Raw genomic sequence first — 20,348 nt, 5'->3', positions numbered from 1 at the left:
AGGCGTGGATCATTACTAACAGTAACAGTAATGATTCAGGTGAAACCATCGTTTTTGGAGTCCATATTTCGAAACACATTGAGGCGATTGATGTTTGAACTAGCACAATATAAATACATCTGAGGCTTTAGGATATTTTTAACTGCAGGACACAGGTAGGACACACACACAGATTATTGCCATTTTGTGAGATTTTATTTGTTTATCACAGGTACAGTAAAAACAAAGGTATTTAAACTTTTATATAGTAAAATGATACATAACAGTGAATATTACCGATACATCCAGAATACAATGCACAGCTGTAATCAACAAAACCAGACCACCTTAAATATATATATATATAAAAATATTAATATTAAACAGCCGTTAAATAATCTACAGACATCTTCAGCTATTAAAACTGCCGAGGTTTTCTTTCTTTGGAAATCCCATTCTAAAGCAAAGATAATGTGTACTGTTGCAGACTTACGTGTAACTCCTACTAAGAAAAAGGAGCTTATCCTACGTGAGTTTACCATGATTGGTGGGTTTCTAAAAATGAAGGCAGGTTTCTTTAAATTTTGAATTCACTGTGAAATGACAGTGCTCTTATAACTGCTGCTAATTTACAGTTCCACAAGTGTGAAACACGAAAAAAAGACTTTAAAAAAGGGGGAACTACTTAGGCTTAGGGGTGGACCGCGACAGTTACTAAAAGCGTGCAATAATTTTGAATCAGAATCATCAGAATCAGAATACTTTATTGATCCCTGGGGGAAATTATTTTTTGTTACAGTGCTCCATTTTAAACCAACATTAAGACAAGACAGACAATACACTAACTAAGAATAGTACAATATATACATATATATACATACATACATACATACATAAGTCACTCATAAATAAATAGTTGGAAAAGAAACATGTGTAGTTGTAGCAGTAAACAGTGTGTTAAGTGGATGCGTTGTACAGGGAGATGGCCACAGGCAGGAATGATTTCCTGTGTCGTTCAGTGGTGCTTTTCAGTAATCTCAGTCTCTCACTGAACGAGCTCCTGTGACTGACCAGCATGTCATGGAGTGGGTGGGAGGTGTTATCCAACATTGTCTTTATCTTGGACAGCATCCGCCTCTCCGACACCACCTTGAGGGAGTCCAGCTCCATCCCCACAACATTGCTGGCCTTACGGATTAGTTTATTAAGTCTGTTGGCATCTGCGACCCTCAGCCTGCTCCCCCAGCATGCAACAGCATAGAGGATCGCACTGGCCACAACAGACTCATAGAAAATCCTCAGCATTTTCTGGCAGATGTTGAAGGACCTCAGTCGCCTCAAAAAATAGAGACGACTCTGGCCCTTCCTGTAAAGTGCTGTGGTGTTTTTAGCCCAGTCCAGTTTATTGTCAATGTGTACTCCAAGGTATTTATAGTCCTCCACAATGTCAACACTGACCCCCTGACCCCCTGATGGTATCAGATTAAAAAATAGACTTCAGACTATAGTGCTTCTGTGCTGACTCTCTGACGAACACACACACACACACCTTTTTTTTTTAGAAAGTGCACATGAAATTGCAGAAGAAGCCATCCTCACGCAAAATTCAAGTTGTCCAATCGTAGACGACCAGGTCCTCGGACGCTGATTGGTCTGACGCCACCGTCACGTGCCATCGTTACGTGTATTCACAGAGACGTCTACGCTTCTTCTCGGTTCTTTCTACTTTTCATCAGAGGGGGCTTACGTACCGGGAAAAAAAAAACTGCGCTTAGTAATGAACGCCGTAACATAAACGAAGCTCAGGAACTATTCAAGTCAAACACAAAAGCTCCTCAACCGAGCAATTCACAATGGTTTTAGAGACGATAGCAAAAATAATAAAAGTCCAGCTTCCAGCCTACCTCAAGAGGCTACCGCTGCCGGAGACCATCGGCGGATTTGCGAGGTTAACAGGTAATTAGCAGCTGCTGTGTTGAACTTCAGACAGTCCTGGGGTGATGAGTAGTAAACTCGTGGGAGACAGAGTTTTTTTTACTCTAGCTAGCTGCTTCTTCAAACGCTGCTTTAGTAGTGTCGTGAAGAGCAGTCCTACAAAAACAGGGATTATGTCCCAGAGTGCTTCTTTGAGTCATGAAACAGCTAAGCGTAAATCTTTTGTGCTTGTCTGTGTGTGTGTGTGTCAAAGACAAAGTAATGACCTTACGGTCGTGCTTGTTGGTTGTTTGCGTCTGTTTGAATGTGCAAACACTCGTGATAATAACCACGAATTCGTTATAACTTTACAAACATTGTCTTTTTGTAAGTGAAGTCCTGTGAATGGTGTGATGCTAATTGCTAATTACCTGCATATCGCTTGTGTAAAAACGATTTTTCTTAATTGTCCTGCTCATTCGAGCACTGGCCAAACTGTAATTTTGTGAAAAGCAAGTTTTAAACACATTTGTTTTATTTTGCACCATATGATCATCTGGTGGCGCTCCTGCAGAAGTTTTTAAATTATTTTGAATAAATCATACAAATGCGTCTGAGACTCTCTCGGGGCCCGTTTTGCATACTAACCTACTACCCTGTGGTCCCAGCTGCGCTGACTCTTTCAGACTGTTCTGTGAACTCTTAACATCACACGTAGTATCTGCTGAACCAGTTTAACTGAGAACCGAAATGCTGAACTTTGGCAAGTCTTGCGCAGTTTAAATATAGGAACGGAAGAAGTAAACCAGGGCTTCGTGAAGTCAATTCAAAACTTGATCTTTTGAGCCAGCATAGATCATTGAAAAGTTTTGGATTTGTGGATGAGGACGTTTAAAGCAAGGCATGTGTAGTTATAATACTCCTGAGTCTGCCTGAAGGAAGCATGTGCAGTTGATACTCTTTGTAGTATCATGATAGCTTGACCACAACACAATGAAAGGCACACAGTGTCACATGCACCCTTTGGTAATGGCATTTACATCACTAGCTAACCCTTGTGGAGAAAGTAAAACATTAATGCCCATCTGAGAAGGCCTTCAACCAAAACCAACACTCTTCTTTTGGGAGATGGCGTTGGTTAATACTCACTGACAGGCATAATATTAGTGGTTTTAAGTTAAAGCCTAGCTATGAAGGCCCTGCTAACTGTCAGTTTGTCCTAAGCAGCAAAGTGGGTCAGTTCATATTAGATGACGGTGCATAGCCATTCTCCCACATGCAAAGACATCCCTTTTGAACTGTGTACAATTTGTTAAAAGGATTAAGGATTAGAAATGTCCCATTAGGCATCAGAATCCTTTTAACCCGCATAAAGGTATTATCAAAAGCTGGGGTCTGACACAGTGCTAATAGTGAAATTACACAGCTGTCTTTAATCCCGATTGTGTCTTCACCATGTATAATTTCCCCCAGGGATCAATAAAGTATTCTGATTCTGATTCTGATGTATGGTGGAGCATAAGGCGGGTTTTCCCAGAGCACTTTTAAGGTCTCGGTGTGGCATTTCCCCTGGTAGCTGTTGGTGTGATATGACACTCGAGTTGGATCGAGTGTAATAATACATTAGTAATGCAGATCAGACACAAGCTATACAAGAAATGTGGATCCGAGAATCCACATTTTGATCCACATTTTTAGCGTGCATAAATCACTAAGATTTCTCTTATGCATTATTTATGCAAAATTATGCTTATAACTCCATACTGGTACTCAGGTTGTTGCACTCTGCTTATCGTGTTGTTTTATTACTTGTTATTCTTTTTCGTTAAACAAACCTATTCATTGATTACTTTTTAAAAACATTTCTGTTTGTTTTTTGTTTTTGTTTTGTTTTTTTCATTATTCTGTCTCTTCGCTCCGGGACTGTGTGTACATAATTTCGTTCCACCTCATGTTAACATGTGATGCAAATGACAATAAAGCTCCTTGAATAAATTACATATATGAGGCTTGACTGGCTCACTAATGAGTTCATCAGAATGAGGAAGAGTGTACGGAAATGCACACAGCACTGTTGAAGATGTGTTTTTGTCACACTTGACAGACAGTGCGAAATTTAGTTGAGGTCAGTTGATTAATATAACCCCAAATCACAATAGTAGTATAATTGTGTATTATGGCGTAAAGACCCCATAATGAAAGAAAGAAACCCAGACAATCACCCCTCCCCTCTCCACGAGCAAGCACTTGGTGATGGTGGGAAGGAGAAACCCTCTAAACAGGAAGAAACCCCCAGCAGAACCAGAAACACACTTGAAACGGTAGTGATAGAGTAAAAACGTTTCTTATGTATACATTGCATATGAGTACTAGTACTGGCTCATCAACATATATGATACATTTCCTGTCAGTTGGTTTCATCTCTAATCTGAATGGCCAGTAGTAGATGCCAGTTTTAGGACCATAGAATCCAGTTCAACATTGTATGCGTGTTTTTCTTCTTTAGCTAATGTGTGTATGTTGTTTATGCTATAATATCTATAGTGTCTGAGTGGCTCCGGTTGCTTCCTCTTCTGGGCATCTTGGCTTTGCTCGGTTATCTCACCATTCGCCCCTTTCTGCCTAAGAAGAAAAAGCAGAGGGACAGCCTGATCAATCTGAAGATCCAGAAAGAGAACCCAAAAGTGGTCAATGAGATAGACATTGAGGACCTGAACAGCGCAAATGTGTGTTACTGTCGCTGCTGGCGTTCCAAAACTGTAAGTCTGTTAGTATTTTCTGAAGTATACTGTTAGTAAATCTAAATATTGTTCACACAGACTGCAGGATACATTTCTGTATTATCCACATTATTATTATTATTATTATTATTATTATTATTATTATTATTATTGCTTGTGATTTATTGATAAACCCCTCTAGTTAAGCTGGGACAAGTGTTTGGGCATTTTACGTCTTGCTGATCAGTTAATATTGTTTCCTGTTTTAGTTTCCTGTATGCGACAAGTCACACTTAAAGCACAACGAGCTGACTGGAGACAACGTGGGACCGCTCATACTTAAAAAGAAGATACTATAATTGACCACTGATCGGATTTTTTTCTCTAAACAGTTTTTCTTGCTCTTGTCTTGGTGTTATATTTACTTAAAAATAGAAACCACACTCTGTTTGAAAGCTACATTTGGGATACTTTAATGATAGTTTGCAATAAGGGAAGTTTTTAAAAAATAAAAAAAGAGTAACTTCGTTTTTGTGTGGGCCTTTTTGTTCATTGTTCACGTTTGTTGTTTAACAGAGGAGCAGTTTTATTTGACTGGGACCACTTTGAGGGGGAAACTTGAAACATAACTGCATAATTGCAGTGACTTTATGATGCATTTATCTAATGTGAGGCCATCAGGCGAGAGGTTTTGCAGATAAATGTCTGTTTAAATGGAGTCCTCAAAACTAGTCTGACCTTCCTTCATTTTGGATGATATTGGACAGCTTTTTTTTCCTTCTTTTTTCTTTAATTCCTTTATTTTGTTTGCTTCAGATATGTGTGCCAAATACTAACATTTCCATACTTAATGGATGTGACATATTTTAAGTTATTGTGTGTATGGGAAGCTACTTATTCTTTAAATCTGTTCTACTCATAGCCTTTAAATGTTGAGTTTTACATTTTGTATTCTGTTCTGTTGCCTTAATACATTTCAAACCACACAAGTAATTTCAAGATAAATCGTGTTTCACTAAACTTTCAAGGTTTGAAAATGTCTGTTTCCTTTGGCTTTTGTCATATCTGTATGAAGTTGTCTTGGAAAATTTTCTTCATTAATGACTATCAATAACAAATCTGCATTTTGTTTGTTTTTTACAGTATAACTGTTCATGAGCTTTGCAAGATAATGGTGTGAATTTATTCATGCTAGATGTAGAAATAAAGAGAATTTTGGCATCTTTAATGTTAAATTAATGAGATGTGTCTGCTTGTCACCTTTGGAAATAAAAGGTCTGTAAGGTTGTACTTAGAGAATGCTTTTTTTTTTTTTTTTTTTTTTTTAAGCGGTTATGTTTATCATTTTAATATATATATATATATATATATATAATTTTTTTTAAAGTCAGTTTTTCAGGCAATGGTGGTAATGGAAGGGAGCTACAAGAGTGTGTGACTTTTCAGAGGTGGACTTCATGCCAGTCCAACAAACATTGAGCTGTTAGTATTCAGAACAAGTCTTTTTATTGGCACTAGAGGGTTGAAGTTACCATAGTCAAAAATGATGTGGAAAAACCATCAGATTCACTAGACAACTGATAATTTTGGCCTTTTGGAAGCATAAATGTTGTTGGATCACCATTGATCTTCTCATATCATGAATGTCTACTAATTTTACAGCAGTCTAGTAGAGGCATTTGTTCCAGGCCCACACTGATGGCCTTACCCACAGATCCTCACTAGAAGCGCACCGCTAGTGTGACCAGAAAGGAAACTGCTCACACAACACTTTTGAATAATTTAAGCTTTTACTGCAGCAATGTTAAAGATGGACAATAAATTTACTTTTACATAGTATTTGGGTAAAATGGAAAAAAAATTTCATAAATAGCTGCTATTATGAAATCTTTTAAGTGAGGTCATATAAATTAAAGCAAAAGACATTTCATGTTACACCAGATACATTCTGCAATTTAAAAAAAAAAAAAAAAAACTAAGAATACTGAATATGTCTGAAGGTTCTCAGTCATCCAGGTCATCGTAGATGGTCGCTCACAGTGGACATAGATGTCTACTGTGAGCGACCATCTTTGAACAGAGGCGGGGTTTACGACACCAACTCTCTGCCATCTATAATCCAGTTTTGGACTGAACTGAAGAAGCTTCTCGGATGAGAGGTGAAACGTCTTCAAGCAACTTAAAGAAGTCCAGACGCTTTTCTTTGCAAGCTCCTTTGACTAAGAATACTGAAAAATCTATATTTCTTCTTCAATTATAAAATGTTGGATTCATACAGTTTTGCAGATATGGACATGATCACACTGGCTGACATTTATCAGCATCGTACTTAAACTAAAATATTATCAATTACACAAATCCTTCCCTGACTCTTTGCAAACTACGCAACTGATCTCACCATACTGACAGAGGGCTAATATGCATACACAAATCAAAGTAAACAAACACAGCATGAAGATGTAGGATGCCTAAAACTTGCATGTGGTTTTACAGTGTAGTCTACTCATAGCAATAAAAATTGCTTATCAACAACATCCCAAAACGTTCTCCGTCCCCCACGAAGAAAGCTGCTTTACTTTGACCTTTCAAGTCAAAGTAAAGTGCTTTCTTACTGGTAATCCAATCAAGAACAGTGGAAAAATTCTGGATTTAGTGAATATGACAAGATCCTTTTAAAAGTATAAACCATTTCTATACCTTGAAAACAATATTATTTTTTTTCCAGACAGTGCAATGTGGGTCATTTGTTTGCAGTGTTAGGCCTGGAAATCACCAGATGCTATAAATACAAAATGATTCACGTGTTCCTGCAGGACTGCGAACACAGAGAGCTGAACAACAGAGACAGCGAGGGCCACTCGGTGGCCAAAGAGAAGTTCAAATATCTGAGGTGTGAGGAGTTTCTTTAATTCTCCTCTCTCACACTTGACATCAGAGTGTACTTTCATAGGTGACGGGAGTTTCATTGTCATCTTGATCTCCTGCTGCAGTGCCTAAGAAAGAGGAAGAAGAGACAGGGAGGAAAAAAATAATAAGAGTGAGAAAATGAAAGATTTAAAAAATGAAACTAGCTGCACTTTTTGCACTGTGAATAAATGTATTTACATGAACACAATACCACTGTTGTGTGCCTGTAAAAAATCGTGAAGCTGCTGAATGACACAGTGGCCCAAGCTATGCAAATCTTTATGTCATAAGGGTGTAGCAGGAAAAATATTAGGAAAGGAAAGGATACTCACTACTCAAACACACCTAGTTAGCTTAGCAAAGGTTGCTGAGCCGAGCTTGAATTTTCAAAAGAAAGACTTTACATACCTAGGAAGAAAGCTGATAAACTGGGTTTGACTCGCTCACCGCTGACTGGGTTCTCTGGCTTTTGCAGCAGGCGAGGGCCACACAGCCCTATGATAAGTGCACCTACAGGGGCTGTGAGAAGGATGGCGAGCACAGCCACAGTCAGCACGTCCATGCCGTATTTCTGCAGCTGCTTGTCATCCTTTGTCCTCGCCATGTCCAAAGCTGTGGATCCTATAGCTGCCTGACAGAGACAAGCCAAGATGCGGCACAACCCCACAGACTTCAAAGACATTTAATGCATATGCTTTTCATTCAAAGATTTGCTAAGGAGACATACCTGCACTGTTGCTTTAGGCATCCATGCTAGGGCTATGAACACTTTTTCCTTTATGCTAAAGCCCGCAAACAACACACAGACGAAGGTGAACCCCACTCTAACCAGCAGACCAATGAGGAGAGAGACGATACCCAGACCTAGAGACATGTAGAGGCAAAAGTCATACAAGGACAACAATATTATATGTACACCATATAAATCCCCCCCCCAAAAAAAATTACTGCAAGAAAATTATGTGCAGTGTCATTTCAGCTGCACTGACTCATGCAAAACAAACATGTCATAAGTTATTTAGTAAACTGCTATAGCTGTAAAGTGCTAACAAAGACAGAGGGATTAGTATTTACAGGACGGGAAGAAGCATCATATCTCTCACATTGCCTCTTTTTTTGGGTTATGCAAATATATTTTCATACACAGAGTAATATTTGAATTTTTCACAGTGATAACAGCCATCTTACTGTGGGTTATTTTGAAGGCTGTTTGTGTGTGTGTGTCTGTTTATCTCACCAACTGTGTGTCCCTCCAACTCAGAGACTCGAATCTCAGCTCCTATCAGTCCAAAGAGAAGAGGCTGAAACACATCCCACGCCCACCCTATCACTTCTTCCACACGTGCCTAAGGACAAAGAATGCAGGACATGTTCACTGTTCACATTTAATTATAATATATAACAACCAAGAAGTTTAAGAGAAATTAGGTCTAAGATTTTGGACAGTTAGCCTCGTTCAAATTCACCTCCAAAGTCAGAAAACTGCAAACAGACGTACTGATGTACTGTAGTTATTAGATGCATTATTTTTACCTTTTCTGTCCCCCAGCCGAGGCCAGCCAGGAATGCCAGCACCAAGGTGCACAGGCCTCCGGAGCCAGGAAAGCCTGCCACACCGCTGCCAAACACAGCAAAAACAGACAGACCCAGCACCAAGAAGGAACGCTTCATCACCAAGTGTTTCTAGAAGAAATAGTTAACAGTAGGTTTCTAGATAGCGAAAAGGATTACAATATGCATTATTTAACAAATAATAGCTCTAAGGTCTATAAGAAATCATTTGCAAAGAAGCTAGGACGTGTTGGTTCACAGCACTTTCACTTTTGATGAAGAAATAAATCCAATATGTAATCTAAAGCTACATAGTATCGAGGTTTTTAAACAACACATGCTGCCATTGAGATGACAGTAAGAGTCCTTGGGCTAAACTGGCCTGCTTAGTCCAAATATGTCCCCAGTAAAAACATGTGGCACATTCTGAAGTAAAAAGGGCAAAATGAGCACATTAAAAATAAAACCTTTCACATCTGATACTTTTTCAGTTCACTTTTTCAGTTAACAGGGTTAAAATCTGCAGTTTTATTCTTATTATGTTTCCTATTCACACACTACCCCAAACTTTTTTATGGAAAAAGGGTTATACTTTTGCGGAGATATCATCTGAATTTCAGGAGCGGGACCACTCCTCCTTCATGCCCCCTCTGGCCTCAGGCTATAAAAGCCCCCCTTCTCCAACACCCACTGTTCTCATTTTCATGCTCCACCCTGCCCCCCCCTTTTTCTTTACTCTCTTCTCCTGTCCTCTCCTCTCTTCCTTTTCTCCCTTTATTTCTTGTTAGTACAGAGAGCCGTCGCCAGTCCCCTTCAAGGCCTTCCCCAAAACGCAGCACTAGTCACACTCCCTCATCCCTCATTGCTCATCGTTACCAAGGGAGTGGTCCCTGCTAGTGAATTATCCATACAAGCTTTTCCTGGCTGTTACTTTACCTGGTCAACACTAGGGAAGTACTGGATGAGAAAACCAAGAAGAATCCCAGCAACCATCCCTCCTGCCACCTCCAGCACCCCCCTGAGGAGGTTGTACCAAGTTGAACCTAGAAGAATCAATCAAAACAAACATTTGTGAAATTGTGAATTTCTAAAATATTTTAATTTGCCAGTTCAGAAACAAGTCTCTCTAACTAATGCAGCTTAATACAGAAGCCAGCAAACACTCAAAGTATATACTTTACACTTTCTTACACTTTATTTAGTGTAAGGAAGGCTTAACATGTTGGACATTTTGGCATCTACAGTTTGAGTGCTGTTGAATTACACCACAATAGAAAGAGTGTTGCAGCAATACAAAGGTAACCCTGTAAAAAATTCAGATTCTGCCATATATAATGAACTGGTGCCAGAACTCTGTATTAAGAGTAATCAGCACGCTCACACCCTCTGGTGACATCTTTACAAACTACAGCAAAAAGTTATTTTCTTCTATGTGTTTCTCTTCGGGAGATAAGGTGCTGTTGTGTGTCAAAGGCAAAACAAAGCGATAAATCCATCAATTCTTGTTTTCCTCTCACGGCTCCACACATGTAAACGCACAGAGCAGAGATTACCTGTGGCAAAGGCCATGCCCAAGCATGTTGTGAATCCTGTGATCGCAAGAATGTCATCAAAGCTGCCTGCAGCCATCAGCAGGGTGGGGATGCCCTTCTCTACACCGTAACCGTCCTTCTGCAGCAGGAGCATGGAGGGAACCACCACTGCTGGAGACACAGCTCCTAGCACGAAGCTGCAACGTGGAGAAGATAGAGGGTTCATTTATTCACTGATAAATGAAAAACTGAGCAAGCTTTACAAACATTTGGTAAGAATTTATTATATCATAGTTAATAAATAGTAAATCAGTTTTTAAGCAAACAAATAGTTATTGTATTGTGAAGAAGATGACATTATAATAGATTGTTTTTTGTCTGCTAATCATTAACAATTTAAAACTTGCCTGTATGTCATTAGTTTGTGTAATAATTATTTATTTTAAGAAACATATTCTGTTCTTGTATCAATGCTCATAAAATGCATTTAAACCACACGATGATACTAAACATGTTAAATAATATAATAATTGATCATGATAATCAGACATTACTTTACTTTTATAGTAATTGTGTTACTGTTCAATTGAGAAACATATTGCCTAACATTTATTTAGCTATACATTTACCATTTAACAATGTTTATTATGACGTCTTACCATTTGGGTAGAAGCAAAAGGAAAAGTTTGAGCTGACTAATGTAAAGTGGAATTAGTAGAAAAAGATTTCTGTGGTTATGAACAGCTAACAGGGCCTTCTTTCTACTAAGTCATCCATTAACCACAACATGCAACACAAGAAGAACAAGCTATCTAGATGTAAAACCAGAGCTTCTTGTTTTTTTACAAATACTAATGCTCCACTTAATACCCTCAATGCTGATGAAGCAGATATGCATCTTATTTAAATTTCAGTTTTTGTGCTGTTCTTCATGTAAACATGTTCCTTATAACTGCAGTGTTTTGGTTTCTTTTTTGGTTTTTTTTGCAGTGTTAGGTTTAATTTTTCACAAAGTAAGATTTGACCTTCACTCAGCTCTCTAATTTCTCATGGACCCAGAGAGCTAAGTGGTCACATAATCCAAATATGAATATAACACAAAGTTAAGTTGCAGGTAAAATCCAGACAAAAACAGGACAAAGTCTGGTTCATTGGGCCCTAGTCACACAGGCCTTGACACCAATCAAGGACTTCCTAGCAGCTACCAGTCGCTGGGATTAAAATGTCTATTCCCTGACTAAGAAGATTTAAAAGTTGTGCCTTTTGAAATGTGATGGTCTCAGTAGCAATGGACAATCATCCTCCCTTTCTGGTTTGTTCCAGGCTTTTTTTAATGTTTCACTACCACTTGGCAAGTAGTTTGCAGCAATGTCAACATCTTTCATGCCAGTTACAGGTAGCCATGTCAATCTGCTAGCGATCACAGCAATTTCTGGGGCAGCACTTTCTTTGCGACCGATTTCACCCAGCGAGTCACCAAATACAAATTTTGTGTTTGTGACACACCTGGGGATCACGAATGAAACAGTAATTTTAAAGTATGTGTATAGATTTGCCATAGACATCAATCAATGGTGATTTTGGTTATGAAGTGAGAGTAGTGTTGTATTTACCCAAGGATGAAGGCCCACACCCAGGGCAAGCCCATGAGGAAGTGAGAGATCACAGCTACGGTGCAAGCCTCTATCGAGCACGGCCCAGCTGCCACACGTATACACACAGCTTTTAGTTTCCTTAGAGCCTGATAACAGACACACACATCAAACAAGTTATTAGGTTCTGCACATCACTACAAAAAGCTTTAACAAGCATATTTAGTAGTACTGAATGATGAGGTAAATAACTGACTAAAACATGAACAGATTCTTCCTGTCATTTCTTAACCTCCGAGGACCTGGCATCCACATATGTGGACATCACATTTTGGGTTCTCTAGACCAAAATACTAAATTTTGCTGTACAAGGGCCTGATATCCACTTACGAGGACATTATACGACCACCGTTTTATCGAAATTTAAAGCGAATGTCCTCATATGTGGATCTCATTTTTCTCAGAAACAAAAATTAGGTAAAAAAAAAAAAATATTTTTATTCTTTGTTTTTACGTTCATCAGGTCCCAATCAGCCCAAATGGCAAAGAGAAATTAAAAATGCATGCCATGAAAGAGTTTAGGCCTTAGAAGGTTTAATTAACTCTTCTTTTAACTACTTTAACCACTTCAACCAATGAATTGCACCAATTCAAACCAGTGAGAATTTGCACCAGTATAACAATGGCATGTGAAAAGAGATGAGATTAACATATAATTACTGTATTTCTACCTCTCAATGCTGATGTTAAGCTTCTATAGTATCTAGCATACCGTGGGATCCAACCCTAGACCAGCTCTGGCCAGAATGACAGCCAGAGCAATGTTCCTGAGAGATGCAGACCATTTGAAGTCAATGTACACCCCATCTGTAACAACTGGAATGTTCCTCAGCAGGAAGCCCATGAGCAGCATACCTGCAGCAAAGCACAAGTGAGGGTGAGAAAGAGGAAAGCTGATCCTTATTACCATTAAGGTTTGTTTATTCTTTGAAGCTTTCTTTCATGTTGCTACAGAGAAAAAAAAAACACAAGCTCACCAGTTGCTTTTTGAACACAGGGTGTTAGAATCAGATACTCTGCAAACTGTGAATGTTGAAACCCTAACACCAGAGGTTTCAACAATCCACAACCTCTTCTAAAACTTCTTGACTCAGATAATTGTTCGAGTCAAACAATGCAACATTAGTATTAATTAATTATCTATCTAAAAAAGCAGTAGAAAGGTTAGATTTCGGATCTACAGAGAAAGTCTTATGCTATAATAAGTGGGGAAAAAAACATATGATGCACATATTCTAATGGGTTGCCAGACAAATATTCTACCATGGAAGCTAAGCACCATCCTCTAAATTTTATAACAGCATTCTAGTTAGTGGTTTATTGAAAGACTAGACAAACCAGAAACCTCAAAAATTAACACCTAACTGTTAAGCAAAGCTCCTTTTTGAAGACTTACTGAAAATGAAAATGAAAAAACATGAACGAGATGTTTAGAGATGCAAACTTCTACCCCTCCCTATAATGTTATCAACTAAACAAGGAGTGGTTACAGTTTCCTTGATATTTATCAAGGAAATTGATCAAATGAGAGAGTCACATCACATCATGACAATGCACAGTGCAAATAACACTTCTGATGATCAGCACGTTTTCACCCCCTGAAAACTAGCAGCACAATTGGCATATCTTTTCAAGCCAAAGGTGCCACAATAATCTTTGCTGTGTAAAAATACAACAAAGAGATGCAAAACACAAAAAATCCAGAACATCAACGGATAACATGATTTTTAACTTTTCACATGGATAAACTTACAGTAACTTGACAAGCTCATGCAAATTAAAAGTTTCTCAAAGAAATTCAACCTTAGTCCTAGATGATGGAGAACAGAGGTGGGGAACTCCAGGCCTCAAGGACCAGTGTCCTGCAGGTTTTAGATATCAACCTGGGTCAACACACCTAAATCAATGACTAGTTCATTACCAGGCCTCTGGAGAACTTCAAGACATGCTGAGGAGGTAATTTAGCCATTTAAATCAGCTGTGTTGGATGAAGGACACATCTAAAACCTGTGGGACACCAGCCCTTGAGGCCTGGAGTTCTCCACCCCTGATGTAGAACGTTACGTATAATAAGAAGTATTCAGTTTTCAATTTAAAGGTTCAGGTTTTTTGGTATTGTTTTGTTTTTTTCTAAACACGCAGAAATATATACCGTCACCTGACTTCCCTCTCACCCACAGCAGGGATCATCACTCATCAGTTGACCTCGCTGTTGCCAACATACAAACAACGACAAAGCTTTAACACAGGACTTTTTTTCAAAAAGCTTCTAGATAAAAATATACAGACAGCACTGCAGCACTACTAGGTCTTACTCCCCAGCAAGAGCTCAGTTCAGAGAGTGAAGCAAACCTCTTTTTGTATAGTTCAGTGAGCTGCAGGATGAGTTGCCCAGATTGAGAATGAGCACCATGTGAGATAAGAACATGAAGTTATTACAGGAACAGCCATACTGCCACCTTGCATTGCATAATCATGTATGAGTGTCCTTGGAAATGCGGTTTTTAGAAACTTTACCTGCATGCTGACATAACTGCCAACAGTTTAACAAATACTGATGTCTATCATGCACAAAAAAAACAAAAAACAAAAACAAATAACAAGGTTAATACCCATTTGTAGGCATCAAGAATCCATTAAGGCAGCCTGTTAGCAAATGCTCATGGCATGTATGCACTTTTATGTCATAAATGACACAGTGCTCCCATCATTATCAATAAGTGAACCCATCATTAAAACTGTATGTGCTTTACAAATATGGAAGTTTAACAATCACAAATCTAACAACTAGGCATGCACCAATGTTTAAAATGACAATCTTTTTTTCAGTTCAATTTTATTTTATTTATATACATTGAAATAACAACAACAGTCCTTATATTCTAAGGTAAAGACCCCAACAAGACAAAAACCTCAACAACGACAAACGCCTATGAGCAAGCATTTGGAAACAGTGGGAAGGGAAAAACCCCTTTTAACAGGAAGAAACCAGGACCATGACTGGGGTTGAGGTTTCACTTTCTTTTATGTTAACCCCTATTGTTTGAGAGAAACAAAAAACAGTGTGATAAAAAGCGTTTAGCTGCATGAGGAAGAACACCGGATGCCCTTCACGATCCAGTCCCAATGGGATTTGTGTTTGATTCTAGTTTTCAAAGTCGTTATCTTTTACTTCTTGGGCAAATCTGTACACCACTACACTATGGAGCAATGCCAATGTCAGTTAACATGGCTAATATCAGTTAGAACTATATATCACTCTGATGGATAAATCTGTGTAGATATATATGGACTAAATACTTAGATTAACATGCCAGTGTCACCATAAAAAGTCAAAGCACCAGATTTTCTCTCTTACCAAGGAGTGGTGGGAAAGGTGGAAGTTTGGGCAGACGAATGAGAGACACCAATTTTCCACCAACAACTGCACAGATGAAGAGTATTGTAATGCCAAAGAGGTTTCCTCCTGGGAGACATTCGTCCTCTGTGATTGACCAAACCACTCCAAAGAGCACAACTGCCAAAAGAACTAGAGAGAACAGGGAATTATGGGGCTGCATTTCTCAGGTAGTTCAATAACTACTGTATACTCATGATCTGCAGTTTTTACACATTCTTGGATGGAAACATACAACAAATGTGCTTTGGAGGACAAATCAGCCTCCTTTTTTACCTTTGGTAATAAGGGAGGCGAGAAAGCCTCTTGGCGGACAGGGGCAAAATCTTCGCAGCAAAGGACAACAGACCACTGGTGGATCTGTGTTGGTACCGGCGTCCACTACGGGGTTACGAGGAATAAAATAAGTGGTCTCCTCTGTTACATTTGGACTTGAGCAGCGACGTACCACCACCTGGATCTGGTTCACATTTAGGTGCTTTAAAAGAAGGATCACGACATGGAGTAGAGCAGGTCAGTGTTCACACAAACTGTTCTGCTAGATGACATAGCATATTTCTAAAGGCAGTGCATAACAGATGACAAATAAATATGAAATGTGCAGATTAGTGTGCAAATTCAAATTTACTGCTCAACTCCACAACTCGTCATAACATATAGTATAATAACATAAGCATAAATACAGCATTAACATAACTAGCTAAATAGTGGCACGTGTTTCTGGATTATATTTACTATGTCTTATTTTGCACATCTTCAGTCAGAAGGATACCAGCAGTTTTACAGAGGCATGCCATATCCTAAGTTTACAGACTGCTATACACTTGTGAAATGAACGCCAAAGTGATATGCCCTATAAACTGATAACAATTTCACAGAGTTGCTCAAGGGGTTATGTTGGCTCAAAGTTGGGAGAATTCCTTGAACTGGTTTACAATTCTTTCTCAGAGGAAAAATTAAAAGAAAAGAAAAAACATCAATAAGGCGACGGTATTAATTTTAATGAACAATATATACAACATAGAATCATTAAACAGAACAACAGGTGCAAAAAATTATTAGCAGTAAAATACTAAACCTCCACATGGTTTGGCACAGGCAAAGGAATTCTGTCCAATAGTGGGCTGGGAGCTGGACTAGGCACTGGACTGGGTGCAGGACTCAGGTCCGGGTTTGCAGGTTTCTGCTGGGTGTCCTCCATGGCGGTTACCTACAATCTTTCTGGTCCACTCTTGTATCACAAGACATCAAGCTGAGGGGTGGGGTTAGCCATCAGTGGGCTGTTCTTTTACTTTTCTTTTGGCATATCCACCTCTATCCACAGGTTTCCATTCATACAATAGGTTTTTATCAGTAAGAAAAAACAAACAGTATCAGTGGTGCTGGTACAAATATTGACATAATGTGAAATGATATGGTTAAATCTCCTACATGCGCATAATTGACTAAACACACGAGTGTTTGGTGTTTAAAAGAAATGGATTTCATTACATTTCACAAATACTGCATAGTACAAGCTATAACGTGTGCAAGCAGCGATTTATCAGGCTAATACACAGGTGGACACATGGGACTGTTGAGGAGAGCTGCTGTAACCTCCACATCAGTCCCAGTCTCTCGCTCTGTGTGCTTAGGGTTGCCAACTCCCTGAAAAATAAATAAGGGACACCTCGTGGCCAGGGCCGGGCGACCCAGTTGTCTTCACCCTTCCCAGTGTGGTGAATTTTCTAGCTCTTTTTTTGTGTGTGAAATTATTTTTTTAACCATTTGACTTGAAGTTGATTTAAGTAGATGCATATTCTATTCTTTGTGATATGAACACATGTGAAACAAATGATCATTTAGCCATTTATTTTTAGCTCAAAATGACAACATTAACACAGTAAAACAGGTCTCTTTCTTAAACAGAAGCCTGTCATGCTTAACTTTTGAGAATATAAGTAAATCTTTCTTTAAAAGAACTCTGTCCTGCTTAACTTAAAATAATAGAAAACAATAGAAAGAAAAATATTCTTGTAACAGTGCACATTTAGTGCATTTAGTACAATTGGCTTCAGTTGAGGTATTATTTCAGCTTTTCTAATGCTAATCAGCTGCTCCTGTTTGTAAACCCGCTTGTTCCCATGATTACGCATCATAACTCATCATCATTATTCATCTATGTATTACTTTTATGTATTAGTCATCAATTTGTTGTAATCATCTATCCTTGCAGTTGTTTATTACACAAAATAAATTATATTATCACACTTCTGGCCACATAGCGCTGATATTCACTGCACATGCCCATATTAACGTTTTCCAGCCAGGTGTTTTCCTTTTCCCATTCTTCCCTTTCTCTGAGGGGAACAAACATTGCTGCTCTAATGCTGGGCTCACACTGTGCGATTTTTGGCCCATTTTGAGCCGATTTTTGAGTGATCGGACCGATTTTGGCCTTCATTGTGCGTCGTGTAGTATACGTGGGGTAACGAGAAGTGATTAACACCTCACGACCAGCTCCCGATCATCAATCGCTCGTGAGGGTGTCACCACAGCCGCTCACACTGCTCACGCGCAAACGTAAACGTTGGTGAAAAAGACGGCGCAGCACGGCTGTGCAGCGTGTGATCTGGACACAAGCGATGGAGGCACAACTTGTAGAACTTTGGAAAGCTCATCCGAGCCTTTTCGATGTGGCATCACAAAATTATCACGACCACAACAACCGTGAAAATAGTTGGATTTACACTGCTGCTCAATCACAGCTGCCTGATCAATGTTTTTCATTAGCAATTTAGCAAAGTTGATGGTAGTGGTGTGTCTGTGTGAGTGAAAGACAGAGCGAGCGACAGATTATCTGTTATAACCTTCATTTTATGGAGGCACAGTGTGAGCACTCAGGTCGCATCAGAGCATCGGGCCGTATAGTGTGAGACCCTGCATCGTGACCTATGAACGTCTAACCCCTGTGAGTCAATCGTGCAGTTTGAGCAGGAGCTGAATAACGTGACTGAAAAAATCGCACAGTGTCTGCCCAGCTTTAGGTGTACTGTCATCCGAGACTTGCACCGCAGAGTCGGCGTTTGTTCCCCTGTTGACCATGCTTCTTGTTGTGGTCATCTGTTGTCTTCCGGTATTTTCTCCGCAAGCGACCTTTCCTCGACCAATGAGATGAGCGGTAATCTGAATTGTCATACTCGAATTGTCATAAGTGTGCTGTCAGCTCATTGGTCACAAAGCAGGAGAGGGGCTGGGAATTATGTTTTCAAACAAAGTGTTAATTCCATTAAAAGTTATAGACTACTTTTGATTCTCACTGTATTACGGGACAAAGTGCGTCCCTTATTAGCTCAATACGGGACGTGTACTTTTGTTTCGAAATACGGGACGATTCCGTATTTTAAGGGACGGTTGGCAACCCTATGTGTGCTGTATGTACTATAAAAATGTGAGTGACTTGTCAACGTTTGTGTATAACAGTGTATAACATTAATATGGTGTTTTGGTGGTTACAAGTACCACATACACAGGAACGCCAAACAGACGCTACTACAATGTTTTGAAACTTGCTTTTAGCGAGCGACAGACGTCCTGTTAATCCAATTGTAAGCAAACCCCGCTAATCAATGCTTACAGCTACACCATATGGCACAGTAGCTAGCGTTAGCTCAAGTAGGTAGGTTACAGAGCGCGGATGCTAAAGCAAGTAGGTTAACGTGCAGCTGTCAACGGCAACAACCCGCTCGCACTGGTATCACTAAACCTAGTTTGTCAACTATCGCCAGCAAATCTTCGAGATATAGGGGTGTATCCATGTTTCATTCACTGTAAACACGTGTATGGCCAAAGCACAGAAGAAACTTTTGGCCATACTATTCAATTGGTTTCACTAGCTGTGGTTCCATTATCAGACATGACCCACTCCTGGGTGTGCACTATCGCCAGCTACCACCGCTCCTTCCGCCACTAGCTATTTTTTCGTTTAATATGGGAGCGTTTCGCAAATATCTGTGGATTACAGCGTTTAGGCTGTGTACAATGTCCTACTGCTAAAGTCAAACAACGACCCTAATTTCTTTAAACGTTAAATTGACGGCCGAGGTTTTCTAACTTCGGTTTATACAATCAAGCTGGATTTTACTTTTCAGTCAACTGGACCAGCAAGTATGGGGGCTAGTTTAATCTCCACCACCCTGACAGCTGGTTCTTGTCCGATATTTGATGTCCTACTGTCCAGTAGCTGCTTATGCCTGTGTACCGCCTACTAAAAGCTGACAGTGCACCCAACCTTTTATGCAGATAGCTAGCAAGCGACCGCCTCTGACAAAAATTACCTATAATTATAGAAGAAAAAACGCGCTCACCTCATATCGTAAACACCAGAGCATGCGGGCTGTCTGTGGCAGCTTTTCTCGTAGGCCTGCAGCAGATGCACCAGCTGGTACATGAGGAATGAGGCGGATTAGTGACTGCCAAGCAAGTATGTAGCGTCCACAACGGTGCATGGAGAACTTGGGTTACTTGGAAAACTGGTTTGCTTAACATCTTGCACATAGCTTTTGTTTCACTATTATGCACAGAGTAATGCACAGTAATGGAAAACGGGAAAGGTTTAAAGTTGATTACACACTTCTGTACATTATTTATATTTTGAATTTAGGATGACAAATATATTTGCAGCATAGGTTTCAGTTGCAAAACAAGACATTTTTCC

At 39.4% G+C, this 20,348-nt stretch overlaps 2 protein-coding genes across 6 annotated transcripts; one reads left to right on the top strand and one right to left on the bottom strand.

The window, feature by feature from the left end:
• The first annotated feature begins 1,714 nt into the window (after positions 1 to 1,714).
• cisd2 (CDGSH iron sulfur domain 2) lies at positions 1,715 to 5,903 on the top strand. Its single transcript, XM_085409836.1, has 3 exons — positions 1,715 to 1,935; positions 4,438 to 4,652; positions 4,883 to 5,903. The coding sequence occupies exons 1-3, from the start codon at positions 1,833 to 1,835 to the stop codon at positions 4,970 to 4,972; spliced, it is 408 nt and encodes a 135-aa protein (XP_085265962.1). The 5' UTR covers positions 1,715 to 1,832; the 3' UTR covers positions 4,973 to 5,903.
• A 737-nt stretch (positions 5,904 to 6,640) lies between these two features.
• LOC146668034 (sodium/hydrogen exchanger 9B2) lies at positions 6,641 to 20,227 on the bottom strand. Of its 5 annotated transcripts, none has more exons than XM_085409828.1 (13): positions 19,999 to 20,227; positions 16,731 to 16,966; positions 15,929 to 16,130; positions 15,614 to 15,784; positions 12,968 to 13,110; positions 12,217 to 12,344; positions 10,625 to 10,800; positions 10,008 to 10,114; positions 9,054 to 9,203; positions 8,758 to 8,866; positions 8,248 to 8,384; positions 7,929 to 8,151; positions 6,641 to 7,606 (listed from the first exon to the last, which is right to left on the bottom strand). In XM_085409828.1, the coding sequence occupies exons 2-13, from the start codon at positions 16,851 to 16,853 to the stop codon at positions 7,545 to 7,547; spliced, it is 1,731 nt and encodes a 576-aa protein (XP_085265954.1). In that variant the 5' UTR covers positions 16,854 to 16,966; positions 19,999 to 20,227; the 3' UTR covers positions 6,641 to 7,544. The 5 variants fall into 5 exon arrangements, with proteins under 5 accessions (XP_085265954.1, XP_085265957.1, XP_085265956.1 ...); XM_085409831.1 differs by having other exon boundaries at positions 7,968 to 8,151; XM_085409830.1 differs by having other exon boundaries at positions 16,731 to 16,904.
• Positions 20,228 to 20,348: the final 121 nt, after the last annotated feature.

This window comes from Rhamphochromis longiceps, linkage group LG6, assembly GCF_057381845.1.
Source record: "Rhamphochromis longiceps isolate RC_006_pf linkage group LG6, R_longiceps_female_GT1.1, whole genome shotgun sequence".
NCBI lineage: Eukaryota > Metazoa > Chordata > Actinopteri > Cichliformes > Cichlidae > Rhamphochromis > Rhamphochromis longiceps.
The sequence above is the reverse complement of the archived record's forward strand: the minus strand, read 5'-3'. Positions and strand labels throughout refer to the sequence as shown.